We start from the raw sequence: 24,755 nt of genomic DNA on the forward strand, positions 1-24,755 counted from the left end.
ATATTGAATAAGGGGAAAAATTACATGAGATAAAACTTGAGAGATAGGCAGACCAGGCCAAGAAGGGCTTTATGAGCCATGTTAAAGAACCTAGGTTTTGGCTGAGCATCATGGCACATGCCTGTAATTCCAATAGTTTGGGGAGCTGAGGCAGGAGGATCTCCTGAGCCCAGGAGACCAAGACCAGCCTGGGCAACACAGCAAGACCTCATCTCCACACACACACACACACACACACACAAAAATTAGTTGGGCATGGTAGCACACACCTGTGGACCCCCCTACTCAGGAGGCTGAGGTGATAGGATCACTTGAGCCTGGGAGGTCAAGGCTGCAGTGAGCTGTGATCGTGCCACTGCACTCTAGCCTGGGCAACATAGTGAGACCCTGTCTCAAACAAAACAACACAACCTGGATTTTATTCTAGGTACAATAAGTACCTTGAAATACTTTTAAGGATGTAAGTGACTTCCATTATATTTTAATTTTTAAAACACATATGGAATTGGAGAGACTAAGTAGTATACTATTAGAGTAGCCCAGAAAAGAGATGGTGGCTTAGGGTAGCTGACAAATGGTAGAGATAAAAGTGAATGGATTTAAAGATTTTGGTCAAGGTAGTACTATCTGTTTTCCTCTTCCCCTACCGAATTTTGGAGTTACACAGTTTACTTCTAGTTCTTTGCAAAGTTACTTTTAAACATATAGTCACATGTCGCATAACAACATTTTGGTCAACAACAAACCACATATGTGACACTGGTTCCCTAAGATAATGAAGCTGACAAATACTTATCACCTACTGAAGTAGCTGTCATAACATCACATAGTACTCATGTGTTTGCAGTGATGCTGACATAAACAAACCTACTGTGCTGCCTGTCATATAAAAGTATAGCACATACCGGCCGGGCACGGTGGCTCACACCTGTAATCTCAGCACTTTGAGTGGCCGAGGGGGGCAGATCACTTGAGGCCAGAAGTTTGAGACCAGCCTGGCCAACAAGGTGAAACCCTGTCTCTCCTAAAAATACAAAAATTAGCCGGGTGTGGTGGTGCATGCCTGTAATCCCATCTACTCGGGAGGCTGAGGCAGGAGAATCACTTGAGCTGGGGAGGCGGAGGCTGCAGTGAACTGAGATTGCGCTGCTGCACCCCAGCCTAGACGACAGAGTGAATGAGACTCCCTCTCAAAAAAAAAAAAAAAAAAAAAAATAGCACATGCAAGTATGTATAGTCCATAAAACTTGACAATGATAATAAATGACTGTTACTAGTTTATGTATTTACTATATTTTTTATTGCTATTTCAGAGTGTATTCCTTGTATTTATAACTTTAAACAACCTCAGGCAGGCCCTCAGGAGGTATTCCTGAAGGCATTGTTGTTTTTGGTTTTTGTTGAGACAGGATCTCACTCTGTCACTCAGGCTAGAATTCAATGGTGTGATCATTGTTCACTGCAGCTGCCTTGACCTCCTGGACTCAAGTGATCCTCCCACCTCAGCTTCCTGAGTAGCTAGGACTACAGATGCATGAACACCCAGCTAATTTTTTTGTATTTTTGTAGAAACAGGGTTTTGCCCTGTTGCCCAGGCTGGTTTCCAACTCCTGGGCTCAAGTGATCTGCCTGCATCAGCCTCCCAAAATGTTATGATTACAGGCATGAGCCACCATGTCTGACCAGCCATTGTTATCACAGCAGATGAAAGCTCCATGCATGTTATTACTCCTGAAGACCTTCCAGTGGGACAAGGCAGAGGAAGAAGACAGTGATATTTATGATCCTGACTCTGTATGCCTAGACTAACGTATGTGTCTGTGTCTTCATTTTTAACAAACAGTTTAAAAAGTAATAAAGTAAAAAATTTTTTGAATGGAGAAAGCACACAGAATAAGGATATAAAGAAAGAAAATACCTGTATTTTTGTACTGTTGTATAATGAGTTTGCATTTTAAGCTAAGTGTCACTACAAAAGAGTGAAAACGTTAAAAAAAAAATAATAAGCTTATAAAGTAAAAACATTACATTAAGCTAAGGTTATTTTATTGCTGAAGAAATAAAATTTTTAAATTAAATTTAGTGTAGCCTAAGTGTACGGTGTTTATAAAATCTACAGTGGCATACAGTAACTTCCTAGGCCTTCCTTCACATTCATTCACTACTCACTCACTCACCCAGAGCAACTTCCAGCCCTGCAAGCTCTATGATACAAGTTGTGAAGTAAAATAAATCTAAGCCGGCCAGGCAGGGTGGCTCACGCCTGTAATCCTAACAGTTTGTGAGGCTGAGACAGGCAGATCACCTGAGGTCAGGAGTTCGAGACCAGTCTGGCCAACACGGTGAAAACCTGTCTCTACCGAAGAAACAAAAATCAGCCAGGTGTGGTGGCAAGCGCCTGTAATCCCAGCTACTCAGGAGGTAGAGGCAGGAGAAATCACCCGAAACCAGGAAGCAGAGGTTTCAGTGAGCTGAGATTGTGCCACTGCACAATAAATAAATAAATAAATCTAAGCCATTCTTATATATCTAACTATGTCCTATAATATTCTAAATCAGTAACATAAAAATTTTTTGGTGTTGTACAGTTACTCACTCACTTGATAAACATTTACTAAATACTACCTATGGTCCAGGCCCTACATTACAGGTATACAGAAATATCCCCTCATGAAATATACATTCCAGTAAAAACATGCAAACATACGTAAGTTCAATTTTGCATAAGTTTGAGATGTCTAGAAGACACGCAAATGAAGCTGTGTAACTCCGTAATAGTTCACATGTAAATAAATGAGATGACCATGCCTAGCTTATTGAAAACACTTTATAGACATATATCAAACATGTATACATTGAACATCAAGATCTTCTAAACTCCAATATTAGTTAAAATATTATACTAGGTAGTTTTAATATGATAGATACGGTTTCAGCCCTTACAGTTCAGCGTGAGAAACAGAAAAATATACAAGCAATTAAAGTACATCCACTAAGTACTATTATGGGAGAAGTCCAAAATGGATAAAGAAATCTAGAGAGAGAAAAACTCCTGGCTAGATGTCCAAGTTCTCTGTAAATGAGGAACAATATCCAAGAAAGTACTAAAGGTTTGACTCATGAATCGGTCTAATCAATGGATATATTATTTTAGCTGGCAACACACTATCACGTAAAGCACAGGTTACTGACAAATTTTAATATCTTAAGAATGAAATTGTGGCATTAGATATAACTTCAATTTAAAGTAACATACAGGAAACAAATGCCAAATACTAAAACAAGATTTCTAAAAAGTATTACCAGAATTTAAAGAAGGAAAAGGTAAGTAGATACTGAAACAGGCCACGGAAAAAAGTATCTTGTTAGGGATAGTCCCCTAGTACAAGCTTAGAGGACGAACAAGAGTTGAAAGGATGAAAACAATATTCCATACAATAGAAACCACATAGGCTCAGAATTAATGATTATTAAAAGAGCTTAGAGAAATGAGTCATCCATTTAATAAATATTTACAATGTAACTACTTTATGATGGGCATTAGAAATCAAAGGTGAAGACACAGTTCTGCCCTCAAAAAGGCTACAGAACACTGTAGAGAATAGACCATCAAACCAGTCATGGTGTGTTGAGACTGGGTTAAATTCAGGCAGCTATGGAAATACAGAGGATGGGTACCTAAGCAGATCCTACGGGAGCACAGAAGACTTTCCGAAGGATATAACACCTAAATTAAGAAGTGAAATGAATAGAAATTAACTAAACTGGTGGTGGGGAAGAGTGGACAGCAGGGGTTGCGGGAGCAGAGACAGAGAATGGGAGGACAGGCCAGGCATGGTGGCTCATACCTGTAATCCCAGCACTTTGGGAGGCCGAGATGGGTGGATCACCTGAGGTCAGGAGTTGGAAACCAGCCTGGCCAACATGGTGAAACCCCACCTCTACTAAAGACACAAAAATTAGCAGGGTGTGGTGGCACATGCCTGTAATCCCAGCCACTTGGGAGGCTGAAGCAGAAGAATTGCTTGAGCCCAAGAGGTGGAGGTTGCAGTAAGGTGAGCCGAGATCGCGCCACTGCACTCCAGCCTGGGCAACAGAGAAAGACTCTGTCTGGAAAAAAAAAAAAAAAAAAAAAAGAATGAGAGGACAGGCAAAACAGCATCCAGAGATTAGAGTGTGTGTAAAGGCCAGAAAGAGCAGAGCACACCACCTATAAGTGGGTGGCAAATATGGCTGGGACATGACTTTATACAGGTGAATGGAAAGAGGTAAGGCTGAAGAAATAAACAGGAACCAGTACATGAAACGATTTGCAAGCCATGTTAAGGAGTGTGGACCATGTTAAAGAGGATGTCCCTTTGGCTATACCAGAAGTTTCATAATAAAGAAAATAAATAAAGTTTATAGTAGTGAGGAACCACATTATCTAGAACAAAGGTTGCAAGTTGAATTATCTACAGAGACTAAATAAGTAATAAAAAGGAATAAAGAGGACCAGGGGTAAGAAAAACCCAAGAGGCAACAAGGACGGTGGAAAGCAAAAGCCCCAACTAAATGCAAACTGTTGCAATGAACAAAGTGTTGCTACATCTTTCTTTTTAAAAAAGAAGTTGGAAATACAAAATTCCAAGTGAAAGCTCTTGATTTTTTAATGATAGCCATTAAATTTCTTTGAAACGTGGTGCAGGCCAACATTGAAGGGTCTAAACAAAACAAGACTGTGAGCAAACCGATACCACCAGTCATTTGACCCTGCTGAAGCTCAAAGACAAAGCTGATGAGTCTGACTTGGACCTCAAGGCAGTGAAGATTTAAACAGGAATGGAGAGTTACTAAAGATTTAAAGAGGGTATCAAGTAACCACCACTTGAGAAGGCAGTGTCTGTTTTGTTCACTTCTCAGAAAGTACCTCACATTTCATTGTCCTCAGTAAATATTTAGTGATGAGCTTAAAAGGGGAATTTTTTCAAAAATTAGTGTCATGACAACAGATAGAACAAACTAGAGTGCAGAAAATACAAGTAAGAAAATTACTACAGTGTCCCTTTGCTCTAACCCCAGCCTGCTGTTTAGCGAGTTGTTAGCTTGTTAGCAGTCACTGCTGCCACGTGCTGCCCAGTGTTCTTTCTAGACTGACTGGTGTTCTTCCTTTGGCTATGAACCCTCTTCTAACTCAAAAATTTGTCCAACACCCCAGTGACCACAATTAGCAGCTATCAGCTTTCATCTAGCTAGGGGCAATGAAGTTAAATAGAATGTGTGATCACAGTGGATGGGAGAATAAGAAGAATATTCTTTGCTTCACTTCAACTCCAAGCCAGGAACTTTATTGCTAATTCCACATCCTGCCACTGCTAATTCCACACTATATTCTCAGGGTAAGTAACAGCTAAACGCTGCACTAACTATGCAGGGAAATGCCCAATAATAATATGTATGCCTGGATAACAGGGTTGGGAACAACTAAAATTGCATGTGAGATTCTGCTGGAATAGAGGTGGTGTAGCAAAGAGGTAGGCTGAGAAAAACTAGACACTCAGAATGGGTTTAGAAATTAAACAATAATCAACATAACAAAACATGTAACCCCAAAAACCTCACAATCTTAACATTTATATAATCAGACTCCAATTAATCTTACCTTACAAGAGTAAAGTCTGAGAGGATTTGAAATAAATTATAGAAAATTCGGCTGCTATTGGGATACATGGATAACTAGTATTAGAAGTTATAAACTCATTTACTGAAAATAATCTTCTAAACTGTCCCTCATCTAGGACAGATGAAAGCAACAGACTATCAAAATATTAAGTCACATATGTTATACCTTGGTATACCAAACTAGATATGGTTCTACTTTGCAATATGTTCACTCTCAAATAGTATCTACTAGGAAAAAAAGTTAAAAAAAAATCAGTTAATTTGAAAACCTCTAAGCAATTAGTATCTAGGGAAAGCATATCCAATCCCCATAGAGTGAAATGTTGGGCCTCACCTTAAAAAAAAATAAGTCATCATGTAAGGAATCCTTCTGGTTCAGAATAATGACTTTAAAGCAAAAAAAGGAGAAGTTAGTGACCTTTCCTGAGGGAGATGATGATAATTATAATCCTACCTACTCTAGCCCTCATAGAGGGTCTGCTTTTTATCAGATCCGATATTCTGATTAAAAACTTATCAGAATGAAGCCAGGCACAGTGGCTCATGCCTATAATCCCAGCACTTTGGAAGGCTGAGGCAGGTGGATCACTTTGAGCTCAGGAGTTTGAGACCAGACTGAGCAACATGGTGAAACTCTGTCTCTACAAAAAAATACAAAAATTAGCCAAGTGTTGATGGCTCACGCCTGTAATCCCAGCTACTTGGGAGGCTGATGTGCAAGAATTGCTTGAGCCCAAGAAGCGCAGGTTGCAGTGAGCTGAGATTGCACCACTGCACTCCAGCCTGGGCAACAGAGTGAGAACCTGTTTCAAAACAAAAGTCTATCAGAATGAAACATCACATTTTATCTAAAGAAATTAAGTAGATCTAGGTGTCAGGGAACACTTATGGAAAGCCCTAAATGCTCTGTAAAATTCAGAAATGGATAGCGGGGTTTCAGACTACAATTGATTAATAGTTAAGATAAGCGCCCACGAACAGGTGAAGCAATAAATGAAGAAAAGACAGCTGAGGCACCTTTATTGAGGAGTAACAGCAGAATTATGTAACATCAAAGTTTTCTCAAATGCTCTAAGTCTGTGCTGTTCAATACAGGAACTACATGTGGGTACCGAGCACTTAAAATGTGGCTAGTTCAAGTTAAGATGTGCAGTAAATGTAAAATACACCCTGACTTTGAATACTTCATATGAAAAAAAGACTTTACAGTGCAATTCTAAACTAGCCGTGTTTAATTTCATATGACTATTTTAACATTTTCGTTGAATTTAATATTGTTTGTTCCTTTAGTATTAATTTCCTCTTGGGTACATCTTCAACAAGATGATTTTAAGGTGAAAAACAGTGACAGCTTACCAGACTGTCCAAAAAAGAGAATGACCCAAATTTCTAGGCAGAGGCTTGAGCCAGCAGGATTGTTCCACCAAATGGTAACCAGGCTCTCTTCCTGTTATCTCTGGCAAAAGGGTTACAGAGTAAGAAAGAAACACTATGTACACATGGAACAGGATTTGACCAATAGTTTAAATCCATCAAACATAATAATATACTTTGTTTCAGGATTTACTCAATTACAAGTGTTAAAACTTTAAAAAGTAACATAAACATTGTTCATTATGATTTATTCAACTTTATCCTTTCTCAGTAATCTTTAGATATTTAAATTCACTCTGTTGGGAGGATCACACATACACGGACTCCAATTTACCACCAAAAAATCCACACACCTTTCTCACTAGGATGAAATGAAATAGTACCATTACTTTTTATGCAATACCATAACAGATTTCAAAAGGCACTGGAATTCTCATATTATAAACACTAATACCATCCAGAAACAGTCTATGATCCTATCAGGAAACTTGAAGAAAATGTGATTTTAGGGAATTAAGAATTTCAAAATACAGAACATAACAGTTTCACAAGCCAGCGCTAACCAAAGACAGAATACAGTAATACTGAGAAAACCAACTGTACTATTCTAATATTAAAAGACTATTAGCTTTAAAAAAAAAAAGTATTAGACTCAGTACAGTTAAAAATAAAATAGATTTTTGGGACCCAACATTTCCTACAGATTAAAACATTACTCAAGTCAGAGTTCTTTGGCACATAACAATTCAAGGTTATATAGTGTTCTCAGTCAAATTACCTTAGTGCCTGACAACCAATGGAATCAATGGAAGACATCTCAAATAGTTTAAGGAGAACTTTGGGGTTAAGATGCTTTAATTTGAGAGTGGCATCTGAAAGTGCATCAGTTATCCATTCAAACATCTCTAGGAGTTTACTAAGCAAAAGGCATTATACTAAATTTTGGAGATAAAATGGTGAAGCTACAATATCTGACCATTACAGAGTTTACACTCCAGTAGTTTCATAAAAGAATAGAAGTGGGATCTTCATCAGTATTTCACTGCCTGCTTCCCATGCTCCAAATCAACACATTTCCTCCTTCTCCTATTTGTATTTGGAGGGAAAGTGACAAGGATAAAGAAACAAGGAAGAAAACAGATTGGCATGTATGAACTGAATCAAAATTATTTTCCTTATCTCTTTCTCTGTAAAGCTGAACTCCTTAAAGAGAGAGGCTGAAAACTATTCACCTTCCTATCCCTAGCACCTAGTGCTTATCTGCTGCTCCACTACATCGGAACCAAGCTAATCTCTTTTTCTACTATAAACCAGTATCAAGAATAAATGAAGATTAAAACAACAAAGGTCAACCTTTCCAGTGCTTCTTTTTGCAAAAATAAGCACATACCTATATTCCATATAAGTATTTTAAAAGCTAAACAGTAATATACATCTCCTTTAAGAAAAAGCGTGCAGTTCCATAAAGCTAGTTTCCTTTCACCACCATCAGTGTATCTCCCTCACCTTGCAATGACATCCAGAGGCAACCACTATCATAAGTGTGGGTAAATGAGATCACATTGTACACATCATTCTGAAATGAACTTTTCCTTACATGTATGAGGTATCTCCATATTCATACACATCAAAAGGTAGCATGGTATAGTGGACTCTGAAGCCAGACAACTTAGGTTCAAATCCTAACTTCAAATCTTGGCTCTGCTATTTACTAGCTATGAGAGTGAGTAGGTTATTTACCCCTCTATATTTCAGTATTCCCATACGCAAAATGAAGATAATGATAGTACCTCTTTCTGACTTTTCATGAGGATTACAACAGTTAAGATTCATAAAGGGCTTAAAACAATACAGAACCTGGAAACAGAAAGTACAAGGTGTTTCTTAAGTTGAAATAAATACTAATTAATGATAAGAGCCTAAATACAGATCTAGGTAATTCTCCATTGTATAACTATTCTATATCTTATTTATCCATGCCTTCCTACTGACAGGCATTTAGATTATTTTTTCCAAATGAATATCCATGTACATTCCTCCTTGGGCAACTGTTCAAGTTTCTCTAGACTAAATACCTTGAATAGTAATCAACTGCTAGATAATAGAGTATGCACATTTTCAACTGTATGAGTAACATCCCATCCTAAGCTTTGCAATCTAATGGGTGAAAATTGATAGCTCATACGTTTTCAACTGCACTTCCCTACAAATGAGACTAAGCATCTTTTCAGTTCATTAGCCATTCCAATTCCATTTCCTCTGCTGCTAATTGCCTTTATATCCATTGTTCATTTTATGTGTATCATCTTATTCTTTTAATCTTTATATAGTCTGGACACAAATCCACCGAATATTAAAGACATTGTGTGTGTCTCCTCCTAGGTATGTCGCCTATCTTTTAGTTTGGTTTATAATGTCTTTTTTGTTGTTGTTGTTGTTGAGCCCGGGCTGGAGGGCAGTGGCACAATCTTGGCTCACTGCAACCTCCGCCTCCTGGACTCAAGCAATTCTAGTGCCTCAGGTTTCTGAGTAGCTGGGACTACAGGCACATGCCAACACGCCTGGCTAATTTTTGTATTTTTCGTACAGACAGGGTTTCACCATGTTGATCAGGCTGGTCTTGCACTCCTGACCTCAAGTGAACCACCTACCTTGGTCTCCCCAGATTGCTGGGATTACAGGTTATGAGTTACTACACCCAGCCTGATGTCTTTTATTAAACTCAAGTTTTTCTTTCTGAGGCAACAAAATCATTTACCCTTGATGTCTTTAACCTTGATGGTTCATTCTTCTTTTCCTGACTTGTTAAAGATCTTCCATATCCTAAAGCTGCATACTCATCTATATTATCCTCTTTTTAAAAAATAGTTTTTCACGTGTATTATTTAATTCAACTGGAATTTATTTTCACGTATTGCTTGAAGCAGAGATCTAGTTTCCCCCCCCATCTAGAAAACCAATTCGACAGTCTACTTCTTCTCTCCCTACTGCCAAGGAATGCCATTTCTAGCCTTCACCAATGTTCCAAATATGTATGAATCCATTTCTGAACTCTCTCTTCTATTAGTTTGTCTTTTCCTGTACTAATACTATACTTCAAGCGCCATAATTTTTTTAACAGAGGTACTTACATAAAGCATACAAATACTGAATGTACAGCTTGACCTTTAAATACATATACTCCTGTGTGTGATCCAGCTCAAGCCAAACTATTAACATTCCTCATGCTCCACGAGGCTCCCTCATGATCCTTACCAATCAGTACCATGCTTCCAAGATGACCACAATTCTCATCTCTATCACTATAGATTATTTCTACTTGTTTTTGAGCTCCCTATAAGTGAAATCATACAATATGTAATCCTTGTGTCTCACTAATTTCATTCAACATTAAATCTGGGAGAGATTCATCCCATGTTATGCATAGCAGTTTGTTCTTTGTCATTGTATGTAGTATTTCAATCTAAATAGCATAACTTTTATTTCTATTTTTTGAGACGGAGTGTCGTTCTTGTCTCCTAGGTTGGAGTGCAATGGCATGATCTCAGCTCACTGCAACCTCCACCTCCCAGGTTCAAGCGATTTTCCCACCTCAGCCTCCCAAGTAGCTGGGATTACAGGCACATGCCACCACACCCAGCTAATTTTTATTTTTAGCAGAGATGGGGTTTTACCATGTTGGCCAAGCTGGTCTTGAACTCCTGACCTCAGGTGATTCACCCGCCTCCGCTTCTCAAAGTGCTGAGATTACAGGCATGAGCCACCACGCCCGGGGCTAAATACCATAATTTTTAAATTCATCTTGACATCCAACAGAGCAAGCTCCTCCTCATTCTTTTTCTACTTCCAAAACTATCTTGGTTATTCTTGAACCTTTAATTTTGCACAGGAAGGTCATTTTCCACACACAAAAAAATCCTACTGGAATTTCTGTCTGAAACTACATAAAATTCACAAAGTAACTTTTCAGTAATATTTATTACTAAATAAATTTTAACTTCCCACCCAAAAATATAGTATATCCTGCCTTTTATTCATGTCTAATTTTATGTCCTTCAATAAAATGTTGGGTACTTTACAGAATTTCATATAAAGGAGATACTTTTTATTTTCTAATTGGCTATTGCTAGTTTGAATGCTGACCTTGTATCCAGCAACGTTGAATTATTTTATTAATAAAACAGTACTTTCATTTCTTTTAATATTTCTAGGGAGCATCTCATCTCATTTCTCTTCCTTTCCAATCCTTTTGGATTTTCTTTCTTTTTTGCATATTGATAGAGATATATCTGTCTTACACTTAGCTTTAATGAGAATGTTTCCAAAGTTTCACTATTAAGCATGATGCTTTCTATTTGAAAGGTAGCCTTTACTTTAAGAAAAAAAAGTTCATTTCTGTTCATAGTGTAAGAGTGGTTTTTTAAAACTTTAATGGGTATTGAGTTTTCACATATAGTTTTACTAAATTTATCTAGATTTTTTCCTAAATTTTCTTATAAATTGATACAATTTTCAAATGTTGAACGGTCCTAAACTCCTATCCCAATTAAAATTTTTATGTCTGTGTTCATAAGTAAGACTGAATGTAATATATTTTCCCTTGTATAGTCTTTCCATTCTAGATTTAAATGCTAAACTTGCCTGATAAACAGGTAGGGTAACTTTCCCTCTTTTTCTGTTCTCTGAGTCAATTTGCATAAGATTGGGATTAGCTGTTCCGCAAAAGCATACCTAAAATTATAATGACAAATATCACCATTAAAACTATTCCTTCATACTTGAGATGCTGAGGCGAGAGATTGCTTGAGGCCAGTTTGAAGTTGCAGTACACTATGATCATGCCTGTGAATAGCCACTGCACTGCACTACAGCCTCAACAGCACGGCAAGAACCCATCTCTATAAAAAAACAACCAAACAAAAAAAAACCTATTCCTTCTGATACCACTTCACACACACTAGAAAGGCAATAACTAAAAAGACAGATAATGAAAAGCATTGGTGACATTACAGAAAAGTGTGAACCTTTACACTGCTGGTGGGAAAATAAAATGATGCAGCCACTTTGGAAAACAGTCTTGCAGTTCCCCAAAAGTTTAAACACGAAGTATCACATGACCCAGCAATTTCACTCCTAGGTATATATAGTCAGCGCTCCATATCCATGGGTTCTGCATCCATAGATTCAACCAATTGCAGATTGAAAATATTTGGGGGGACAAGCTGTGCCTCTACTATGTACAGACTTTTTTCCCTTGTCATTATTCTCTAAGCAATACAGTATAACAACTATTTACATAGCACTTGGGTTATATTAGATATTACAAGTAATCTAGAGAGCATGTAATGCATATGGGAGAATGTGCATAGGTTATATGCAAATACTGTGGCATTTTTATGTCAGAGACTTTAGCATCTGAGGGAAGTCCTGGAAACAACACAGGACTATAACAGTTCACAGAAGACTATTCATAATAACCAAAAAGTGCAAAACAATACAAACATCCATTAACTGATAAATGAATAAACAAAATGTGGTATATCCACATACAATGACGTATTATTATTTGGCTATAAAAAAGAATTAAGTGTACTGACATATGCTACAATGTGGATAAACCTTAAAAACATGCTAAGTGAAAGAAATCAATCCCTCCCAAAACACATGTTGTGTAATTCCATTTTATGAACTGTCCAGAACAAGCCAATCTACAGAAATAAGAGGAAGATTAGTAGATGCCTAAGGATAGAGGGTTAGGAGAGATGAAAATGTTCTAAAAATGACTATAGTAATTCTTGGCAAAACTCTGTAAAAATACTAAAACCTACTGAATTGTACATTTTAACCAGGTAAATAATATGGTATGTGAATATCTCAATAAAGTTGTTATTAAAAAAAAAACCACCTATTATTCCTCTTGGAGAAATTTATTACAGCTTCAATTTCTTTAATGGTTTTTGGTTTCTTTTACTTGTATAGACAAATTTGAAAAAAAAATTTTACTAGAAAATAAAACTCATTTTTAAAATTTATATACGTATAAATTATTAGCAATTTCTTATAATTTTAAAAATCACCATTATAGCTGTACTTACTCTTTTTTAAATTTGACTATCAGTCTCATCTATTTTTCTTGGGTATTTCCAGAATCAACTGCAAATAACCAGCTTTGACTGATCATGACATTGTTTTTCTTGCTGCTGCTTATTTTCTTTTTTTTTTTTTGAGACGGAGTCTCGCTCTGTCACCCAGGCTGGAGTGCAGTGGCATGATCTCAGCTCACTGCAACCTCCACCTCCTGGGTTCAAGCAATTCTCTGCCTCAGCCTTCCGAGTAGCTGAGATTACAGGCGCCTGCCACCACGGCTGGCTAATTTTTGTATTTTTAGTAGAGACAGGGTTTCACCATCTTGGCCAGGCTGGTCTTGAACTCCTGACCTCGTGATCCACCCACCTCAGCCTCCCAAAGTGCTGGGATTACAGACGTCAGCCACCGTGCCTGGTCATTGCTGATTATTTTCTAGTTCACCAAATTCTGTTTTCATTTTTATTATTTCCTCTTCTTCCTTTGGCTCTACTTTTAGTTTTTTAAATTGAAGAGCTGGCTCATTTATTTTCAATCTTTCAATCTAATGCATTCATTAAAGATTATAAATTTATCCCCAAGTACCATTTTTTGTGCATCCCTCAAATTTTGATACAACACTTTTGTTGTGATTTAGTTCTAATTATTTTGTAATTTCCATTTTGTTTTTTAATTCTTGAAAATTCTTAATCATTTTTCCTTTAATATTGCTTCTCCACTCTTCTGTGTATGCTCTCTTCTAAAACTCCAATTAGACCTATATTGGAACTGCTCAATCTATCCTCTAAGTGTCATCTTTTCTTCCATATTTTTCACCTCTTCATTTTTCCGCATTGCTCTGTGCTTGTCCGGAGGAGTACTCATTTCTTTCTTCAAATTAGTAACTTTTCTCTTTAGCTGTGTCAAATCTTCTATTTTACCCATTTATTGAGTTATTTTATTACAAGCTATATTTTTCAAGATTTTAATTGGTTATTTTACATAAATATTGTTTCTGAAGTAACTGCTTTTGTTCAATTATAACGCAATATGCTCTTAGTTAAAAAAAAAAAAAAGTAACTGATGTCTGGCCGGGCACAGTGGTTCACGCCTGTAATCCCAGCACTTTGGGAGGCTGAGGCGGGCAGATCACCTGAGGTCAGGAGTTCGAGACCAGCTTGGCCAACATGGCGAAACCCCATTTCTACTAAAAATACAAAAATTAACTGGACGCGGTGGCGCACACCTGTAGACCTAGCTACTCGCGAGGCTGAGGCTGGAGAATCGCTTGAACCCGGGGGGTGGAGGTTGAAGTGAGCCGAGATAGCGCCACTGCACTCCAGCCTGGGCGACAGAGTAAGACTCCGTATTTAAAAAAAAAAAAAAGTAACTGAAATTTTAAGCTAAATCACCTTAGACAAACTGTTCTTTGAAAAGTTCTCCATTATAAATCACTTCTTTAATCACAAAAAAAAATCACTTTTTAGGAATTCTCTTGGCTGCTATTCTGCCAAATGTTATCACACTGTGCCTACCTGCTTGAAGGCATGAAAAAGTTCTATTATTCCCATTTTAGAATTAGAGAAACTGAAGCACAATAAAGTTCTTTTTAAAACACTTTCTCCCCATCTTTTTTTTAAAATTTCAAAGCCATAGAAAAGTTGAAAGTACAATGACCCATATACCTTCTACCCAGATTCAAAATTGTTAACATTTACAACTTTTGCTTTACCTTTTTTCTCTCTCTCTCCATATACATGCACACACCACACCCAAATATCCACACACTTTTTTTTCTGAACCCACTCCTGAGCCCAACATGATACTTCACTTGGAATATTTCAACATATTTCTCCAAAGAATAAAAGCACTCTCAATATAACGACCATATCACTCACACCAAAGAAACTATGAGATTGAACAGAATCGTAAAAAGACATGCAGCAGTAGATTCAAAACTAGTATTTAAGTCATCTGACTAAGTGTTCTTTATCTTGGCTTGTCTAATGATTGGACAAACTGCTTTCTGATGATTATTTAGAAGAGACAATCTGTCAAAGAGCATTTCCTTCCTTCATTTCTGAAAAGAAAGCAATAATCTTCTAAGATATTCAAACTGCAAAAATCAAGGATACTGTATTTCCACTTTGTCTTCTAACACTAAATCTTTAAGTGAAGCTACTCTATACTCTCAAAACTATATACTCTTTTTATATGCCACAAGATAAATTATTAATATTATACTAAATAATTAGAATTTCACTATACCAGCTTTTAAAGGGAAAAATTGTTTTTAAGAAAAAAATACAGTGCAAATAAGATTGATGAGCCAAATGAACCTGCTTTATACATTAAAAAACTGGTAAGTGTAGGCCAGGCACGGTGGCTCATGCCTGTAATCCCAGCACTTTGGGAGGCCGAGGCGGGCGGATCACAAGGTCAGGAGATCAAGACCATCCTGGCTAACACGGTGAAACCCCATCTCTACTAAAAATACAAAAATTAGCCGGGTGTAGTAGCGGGCGCCTGTAGTCCCAGATACTCAGGAGGCTGAGGCAGGAGAATGGCATGAACCCAGGAGGCAGAGCTTGCAGTGAGCCGAGATCGCGCCACTGCACTCCAGCCTGGGTGACAGAGCAAGACTCTGTCTCAAAAAGACAAACAAACAAAAAACTGGTAAGTTTATTCATAAATCTATATGAAAAGCTAATATTTCAGTGGAGATGATTTAATCTCAGTCACTGATGTTAGGAACCAGGTAAGATAAACCATAAAATCCTATGCTTGCTCTCAAAGAACCTTAAAAACCCAGTTTAAGAGTTGCATATCTTTATTACACAACCTCCCTGTGTAAAAAATAAAATAATAAATTTTTTAAAAAGAGCTGTATATTTTTAAAAAATAGCAATATGGCCAGGCGCCGTGGCTCATGCCTGTAATCCTAACACTTTGGGAGGCCAAGGCGGGCAGATCACTTGAGGTCAGAAGTTCAAAACCTGGCCAACATGGTGAAATCCTGTCTCTACTAAATATACAAAAAAGTTAGCCAGGCCTGGTGGCAGATGCTTGTAATCCCAGCTATTTGGGAGGCTGAGGCAAGGGAATTGCTTGAACCTGGGAGGCGGAGGTTGCAGTGAACGGAGATCACGCCACCGCACTCTAGCCTGGACGACCGAGTGAGACTCTCTCTCACTTTATTTTAAAAAATAAAAATTAAATTAAATTAAATTAAATTAAAATTTAAAAATAGCAATACAACCTAAAGCTAATATTTAAGGGCTAAACTGTATCATTCAGCTAACCATGACCACAAAAATGTTTAAGATCAATCTATAGCCAAATACTAGCCAATAAGGGTATTAACTGGGTGCTGCTAATGTACTGTATCAAGTAAATTCCATGAATTAATACAATCTTACAGACATCCCACTTTTCTACTGAAGAATTGGAGATAACAAAGATACTAGCACAAAAGGACTGATAAAAGGGGTAAGACTTGCCTCAACTTTAAAGTACAGAAATCAGAATGGAAAAAGGCTATCTGAAGAAAGTGAGAAACCACAAACCAAGCGTAAATATAACTATCCAGGTAAGAACAAACAAAAGTTTCAAACTGAAGAAATTAAGGCTAGATAAACAGAATGGAATTGGATAGCAGGAGGCCTCAAGTATCCAGCAAACGGATGAAAGTTTTGTAAAACAGCTATAAGCAGGGCACCACTACAAGCTCTTTATATTTAAAATGCCTTTTTAGAAATGGTAACCTAGTAATAACGCAAAATGAGTGGGAGAGAAATGAGAAGCAAGAAATTAATTATATAGTAACATTTACAAATATCAATTCAATAAGTTATTTGGTACCTGAGGAAATCAGGCAGCTCAAACTGAACCAATTCTGTCACAATTCATATCAAGTCTTTTCATTACAAATAAGGAAGTGGTAAATATACTTGCAACATATCCTATATTATTTTTCAAATATACTTTCAGTGAAGTTCAAGATACACTGAAAACTGTCATTAAGAAGTGCCTAGTAAAAAAAAAAAAGTGCTAGTCAGGCCAGGAGTGGTGGCTCACACCTGTAATCCCAACACTTAGGGAGGCCAAGGTGGGCAGATGATTTGAGCTCATGAGTTCAAGACCAGCCTGGGCAACATGGCAAAACCCCATCTCTATAAAAAATAAAAAAATTAGTCGAGCATGGTGGTACGCAACTGTAGTCCCAGCTACAATGGGAGGATGGCTTGTGCCCAGGAGGCAGAAGTTGCAGTAGGCCAAGATCACACCACTGCACTCTAGCCTAGGTGATAGAGCCAGACTTTGTCTCCAAAAAAAAAAAAAAAAAAAAGTGCTAGTCGATTAATATAAAACTATCCTTGCTGGTCAGTACTACTGTGCCAAAAGAAATTCACCAAATATGACATCTGCATAAATTTTACAATATAAGTATTTACTTCAAAAAAGCAACATCATAAAGAAATGTATACAAGAATTCAACATTTGGCTTCCCTATATTGCTTTAGAACAACTACACCATTTACCAGAAGCCAGTAAATGCGTAATTTTTTTTTTTTTTTTTTGAGACAGAGTTTCGCTCTTGTTGCCCAGGTTGGAGTGCAATGGCACAATCTCAGCTCACCGCAACCTCTGCCTCCAGGGTTCAAGCGATTCTCCTGCCTCAGCCTCCCGAGTAGCTGGGATTACAGGCATGCACCACCATGCCCGGCTAATTTTCTATTTTTCGTAGAGACCGGGTTTCTCCATGTTGGTCAGGCTGTTTTCGAACTCCCGACCTCAGGTGATCCACTTGCCTTGGCCTCCAAAAGTACTGGGATTACAAGCGTGAGTCAGCAACCCCGGCCAACTAAATGTATAATTTTTTAGAAGCAGCTATTATGCAAATAACATACTTTAAAATTAATGTCATACTTTTTACTCATACACCCATTAATAGCTCAGTATTTATTGCCCATACAATAATTTCCATAATCCATATCAAACGTACAAAAAGAAGCTATCCCAAGTTCCTTTCTTTTCAATTAAACAAATTCCTTCTCAAGGGACAAAATTTGGGGGAAAAAAAAAATCTCAAGTTTGTGAAAACTAGATTACTTACCAGTAACTTGAGTTATCCTATTGGGTCTTTTCCCTCACAGATCCACCTCTCTTGCCCTTCTGTTCAGCATGAGAATCTTCCTGATGGGCATCCACTGGAACTGAGGGGGCATGCAGTACAGACGTATATGTAAGAAAGTTTGGGGGAGGGGATTTGGGAGATGCTAGAGACATGCTTCAGTGCACTTGCTTACCTTCCTGAAATTGGAAATTTCAACGGTTCCTTGGTCCTCGAGGCACTCACAATAACTTCAAACAATGTGGATCTGTGGAGATTACCCAATAGGAGAACTCCAGTTACTGGTAAGTGATCCAGCTTTTTCTTCTCTATCAGAATAAGAAGATTATTTCATTTTATTTGAGATTATTATTACACATAGAACTACAGAAGAAAGCATAAATTCACTAGATAACTATATATACACGTATCAAAGTAAATACGGAAACAATTTGCTAAATATAATGTCAGTGGAAACTTCTGACATCATCAGAAACATAAGGAAAAGAAAATCATTACAATGGTTTCATTTTAAAATTTCTACTATAATGGCTGCTATATTTTAATTTACAAAAATATCAGCCACCAGGCTATTTCATTTTGCTGAAACAGTATCATTATATTTTATATTAGTACAAGAATAATTAGTTGATCAAAATCTATCATTTCTTAACTAGTCATTGCCATTAACATTCACTAGATTTTGGTACAGAAGCCACCATGGTGGACTAATAATATGTTAGAATTCAGATAAAATGCCTCAATACAATTCTCACTTTATCACTCAAGTCTTTAACCAGGCCAGACGTGGTGGCTCATGCCTGTAATCCCAGCACTTTGGGAGGCTGAGGCAAGCAGATCACCTGAGATCAGGAGTTCGAGACCAACCTGGCTAATATGGCAAAACCTCGTCTCTACTGAAAATACAAAAATTAGATGGACATGGTGGTGCGTGACTGTAATCCCAGCTACTCGGGTGGCTGAGGCACGAGAACTGCTTGAACCCGGGAAGCAGAGGTTGCAGTGAGCGGAGATCGTGCCACTGCACTCCAGCCTGGATAACAGAGCGAGACTCAGTCTCCAAAAAAAAAAAAAAAAGTCATCCGGGCACGGTGGCTCACGCCTGTAATCCCAACACTTTTAGAGGCCAAGACAGGTGGATCACCTGAGGTTGGGAGTTCGAGACCAGCCTGACCAACATGGTAAAACCCCATCTCTACTAAAAATACAAAAAGTAGCCAGCTGTGGTGGCATGCGCCTGTAATCCCAGCTACTAGGGAAGCTGAGGCAGAATTGCTTGAACTCGGGAGGTGGAGGTTGCAATGAGCCAAGTCATGCCATTGTACTCCAGCCTGGGCAACAAAGGGAGACTCTGTCAAAAAAAAAAAAAAAGTCAGCCAGGCACGGTGGCTCGCGCCTGTGATTCCAGCACTTTGGGAGTCTGAGGCGGGCGGATCACCCGAGGTTAGGAATTCTAGACCAGCCTCACTAACATGGTGAAACCCCATCTCTACTAAAAATACAAAAATTAGCCGGGCGTAGTGGCAGGTGCCTATAATCCCAGCTACTCAGGAGGCTGAGGCAGGAGAATAGCTTGAACCCAGAAGGCGGAGGTTGCAGTGAGCCAAGATCGTGCCTGGGAGACACAGCAAGATTTCGTCTCAAAAAAAAAAAAAAAAGTCTTTAACCATTTGTCACCTACCGACACACCAACCACAAACAAATAAAAGTATGCCAGTCATTGAAAAATATTAATAATGCTAATTATAATTTAAATACTTGTACAAAAGAAATATAGCAAATTTTAAACTTTTAAAATAATTGCCTAAAAATGGCCGTCACTGAAATAAAAACTATTTCTAATCGAAAGAAAAAAATCTCTCCAAAAGAAATTTATCTTCAAGCTCATATGAAGATATTATATTACCTTTAACTGAATACATATTAATCAATATATATTCATCATATTCATTTTAATGTGCCACAGCAGTGATCACTTCTAACACTAGTAACTACATTGGCAGGTACTAGATACAGATATATTTTAATACCCTTTACCATCATGCTTCTAAATAATCACCTCCTTCCTTCAAGAAACTTATGATTTCATGATTCTTCATTCTATGGAAACAAAGAAAGTGTATAGTTTTTCCTTTAAGAATAGTCTGGTAACTAACTCACCACTGAATAAATGAAAGAAAACAAAACAAACAAAAAATAAATGGGATAAAATGGTCTGTAAAATCATTCTACACAAATTCAAAATGTAATTCTAATGAAAATCTTATATTTCAATCCTGTTATGAGGTCATATTTGTATTTGTTAGGTTGACAACACACCTGTCAAGACTGTCAAGATCTGTGATAGACTCTTACTTAAATTTAAGATACAAATTGCCTTGGGTAAATGCATGCAGTTTTCTATAAATTTGAGTTAAGTATAACAGTAATAAATCCATTCACTTTTAAATGACCCATTCAAACAGGGGTACTACACAGACCTCCATTTCTAATTGGAATACATATCAGAAAAGAGTCATCTAGGTAACTTTTCTAGTTTACTAGACTCCTAGTCACTGGAGTAAGTACATAGCACAAAGGTCTTATATGTTTATAGTGACAAAACAGATCAAGGAACAATAATGCAAATATTTTATCCTAATGGTATAAGCTAATATAAAAGATGTCATTAAGAGGCCGGGCACGGTGGCTCAAGCCTGTAATCCCAGCACTCTGGGAGTCCAAGGTGGGCCTTTCTCTCACTGTCCAGATATCTTGCTCTGGGGCAAACAAGCTGTTATGTTCTGAGCCTACAGAAAAGAGAAGCCCACATAGCAGTAAACTGATGTCTCTGGCCAACAGCCAGATGCCTGAGGCCTGACAATAGACATGTGAGTTAACTTGGAAGCAGGTGTTCTAAGGTCTGCTGACAACCACATGAGTGAGCTTGCAAATGGATCCTTCCTCAGTTGAGCCCTAAGATGACTGCAGGCTTGTGAGAGAAAAGGTGGAAAAAAGAACAAAAGTCTATTATATTATTTAAATTAATCTGACCAGATTTTGAAGCCTTACCTTACTTTTCAAGTCAATTCTTAATAGCCATCTCTAAAGTGAATAATTTCTGTGTAAAACTATTTTATAAAACAATGACAAATTTTTCTAACATCACAAATTTCAATTGTCTCAAGCCAACTTGAGTGGCTCTAAATGTCTCATTTTCCTTCCTTAGGGAAAGTCATCCTTTTTTATTTCCATTGAATAAATAACTTTCTAAAATAGAAATTCCTCTATTACATTTCAACATGTTCACGCAAATCATTCTGCTTTAACATAGTTAATTTCATTATCATTTTAAAAGTACATATAAAACTGTAAGTACTGAAATGCCATACCCTTAAAAAGTCTTCAGTGCGTGTATATTAATGACCTTTTTATGGAAACATACATCAAGGTATTAGTAACAGTAAGGTACAAACTCATTCTCTTTTATCTAATCTCAAAATATTAATGCCCCATTATCTTTCACCTAACTAGAATAGCCCAACTAGTCTATTTACACATTCCTGCAGCCTGCCAGTCCATTCTCCTTACAGAAGCCATAGAGCACTTCCACACTTAAACTCATTAAATGGCTTCTTGTTACACTTCCAATAAAATCTCAGTGTCATATCATTTACGACTAAATTGTGATCTGGCATTTTATCCACTTGCTCACCTTCATCTGATGCCACTCACCCTCTGCCTCACTATGCACTAGTCTTTGCTCAATGTAAAACAAACTCCTAACCAAAGGACTTTCAACTTGCTGTTAACTGTAACTCTTTCACAAATACCTCCTCTTATCCTTTTTTTTGAGACAAGGTCTGGCTTTTGTCCAGGATGGAGTGCAGTGGCACAATCTCAGCTCACTGCAACTTCCCCTTCTTGGGCTCAAGCCATTCTCTTACCTCAGCCTTCCAAGTAGCTGGGAAACCAGGCTCATGCTACCATGCCAGGCTAATTTTTGTACTTTTTGTAGAGATGGGGTTTTGCCACTTTGCCCAGGCTAGTCTCGAACTCCTGAGCTAAAGTGATCCAATGGCCTCAGCCTCCCAAAGTGCTGGGATTACAGGTGTGAGCCGCCATGCCCGGCCTCCTCTTATCCTTCTGCTTTCTGATTAAATGTCATCCACTCGAAGAAGCCTCTCCTCTTCACCCATTTCAAATAATTCCTGTCGTTGCCACACTCTGCAATGATTTTTTTTTTTTTGTATTTTTTTGTTTGCAACTTAAATTCCATGAGGGCTGGCCAGGCACAGTGGCTCACGCCTGTAATTCCAGCACTTTGGGAGGCTGAGGTGGGTGGATCAATTGAGGTCAAGAGTTCGAGACCAGCCTGGCCAACATGGTGAAACCCCTTCTCTACTAAAAATACAGAAATTAACCAGGCGTGGTGGTAGAAGCCTGCAGTCCCAGCTACTCGGGAGGCTAAGGCAGGAGAATCGTTTGAACCTGAGAGGCAGAGGTTGCAGTGAGCTGAGATGGCACCACTGCACTCCAGCCTGGGCAACAGAGCGAGACTCCTCCATCTTAAATAAAATAAATAAATAAATTCCATGAGGGTAAAAATGTGTCTTGTTCTCCTCTGTAACTCCATTACCTAGCCCAGCACCTGCCTCAAAATAGCATTTTAATGTTTAATGGGTAATTAAAATATTTTTGAACTTCATAAGCCACTCATTGATTTTTAGTTCTAGAGTCTTGGCTATTCCTTTCTTATTCTGCCTACGTTCTAAATAACTTTGTTATTCAGCACTCCTAAAACCTGAATCTTTAGGCATTGTAAATCATATGAAATCCAGTGTAGGCTGAGTGCAATGGCTAACACCTGTAATTCCAGCACTTTGGGAGGCTGACATGGATCGCAAGAGCCCAGGAGTTCGAGACCAGCCTAGGCAACATAGTGAGACCTCATATCTATAGAAAATTGAAATAAAAAAAAGAAAAAAAATCCAGTGTACTTCAGAGATAGCTGTTACTTTATAGAACAAATGAAGTTTTAAAAGAAGTGCTGTGATTTGCTTGGTTAACCGATCATTAAAGAGTGCTACGGTTCATTCCTCCTAAAAACAGAAAATAAGGGTTTCTTCAAACCATACATATGCCCTCACAATTAACCATGCAATCTCCCAGGAGTTTTCAAAGCTACCATACAGTGGCGGGGCGTGGTGGCTCACACCTGTAATCCCAGCACTTTGGGAGGCTGAGGTGGGCAGATCACTCGAGGTCAGGAGTTCAAGACAACCTGGCCAACATGGCGAAACCCAGTCTCTACTAAAAACACCAAAAAAAATTAGCCAGGCATGGTGGCGCCTGTAGTCCTAGCTACTCGGGAGGCTGAGGCAGAAGAATCACTTGAAATCAAGAGGCAGAGGTTGCAGTGAGCCCAGATTGCGCCACTGCACTCCAGCAGCCTAGGTGACAGAGTGAGATTCCATCTCAAAAAAAATAATAATAATAATAAATAAATAAATAAAGCTACTGTACATTTACTTACCACTTAAATTCTTGACGTCAAGAAGTACCCAATGTTTTGGGATTTTTTTGTTGTTAATTCTATCACATTTTGTAGCTATAATCTAAAGTCATTGTTAGAGACATAGACTTAAAGATAGATATTACTAGATAATTATATCCTTGGGAAACAAAGTTAGTTACTAACATAATTTTACTTATCTTCCTACCTACCAATATTAACCTCCTTTATTTAGTCTATAAATATAAACCAGAATTATTGTAACATGAAAAGCTGAGGACAATCACTACACAGAATTATTATCTTGTTACAACTTAAAAATACAAATCTAAATGCCATACTTATTAAAACAAATACTACATGGAACTTGAGAGAAAAATTAAGATTCTGTCTGATGAAAGTAAAAGCCATTGGAGATGGCTAAACACACCCCCCTCTTTTTGAAAATATCCTCTTCCCTCTGTTTCTGTATTGTTACACTCTCCTGGGTTTCTTACTCCCTATTAATTTTTTTTTCCTTCTCCATGTCTTTCTTCTTCTTTGCGGGATGCTCTTCTTCTACCACTGTAAAAAAATAAAGATGTTCCTCAAAAGTCTCTCCTAGGTCTCTTTTCTCATAGTATGCAATCTATTCCCTCCCTCATCTGTCTTACCCGCTCCTACAGCTTCAACTCAAATCATGTGTACTAATGACTATCAAATATGTATTTACAGCCCTCTTCTCCTTCCTAAGCCTTACCCAACATATCCAAACTGCTTCAGAGATCTTCCCTCTCCAATTTTCCCCAGGCACCCCAAATTCAACAAATCTATAGGCAAACTATTACCTTCCCCCAAACCTGTCTTCCTATTTGCTATCTCAGTGAGAACTAACACCACTCACTCAACTGCTTAAGTCAGAATCCTGAGATTCATCCTTGATACCTCCCCTTCACTACAACCCAACTTCCTGCCTCCCACAACCATATCCAATCAACCATCAAGTTCTACAGATCTCTCCTAAGCACATCTATAATACATTCATTTCTG

The 24,755-nt window shown here is 37.9% G+C and overlaps 1 protein-coding gene across 9 annotated transcripts in view; it reads right to left on the reverse strand.

Annotated features, from left to right (window-relative positions):
• The window catches only part of YAF2 (YY1 associated factor 2), a 76,786-nt gene that overhangs the window by 33,128 nt on the left and 18,903 nt on the right, over window positions 1-24,755 (reverse strand). For 2 of the 9 annotated variants that reach the window (XR_010127786.1, XR_010127788.1), the window contains exons 4-5: window positions 18,408-18,540; window positions 18,215-18,314 (exon numbers count right to left, since the gene is read on the reverse strand). The exons of 2 other annotated variants lie outside the window; for them this stretch is intronic. Coding sequence is in view for 3 of the 7 variants with exons in the window: in XM_063672635.1 (XP_063528705.1) it covers window positions 18,408-18,540 (133 nt within the window). In the remaining 4 variants the exon portion in view is untranslated. Of the gene's footprint in view, window positions 1-7,017; window positions 7,118-18,214; window positions 18,315-18,407; window positions 18,541-24,255; window positions 24,291-24,755 lie in introns of those variants that run through there. 5 more of the 9 variants (XR_010127787.1, XM_054445323.2, XM_063672636.1 and 2 more) reach the window with 5 other exon arrangements.

Source organism: Pongo pygmaeus, chromosome 10 (genome assembly GCF_028885625.2).
Source record: "Pongo pygmaeus isolate AG05252 chromosome 10, NHGRI_mPonPyg2-v2.0_pri, whole genome shotgun sequence".
NCBI classification, from domain to species: Eukaryota; Metazoa; Chordata; class Mammalia; order Primates; family Hominidae; genus Pongo; species Pongo pygmaeus.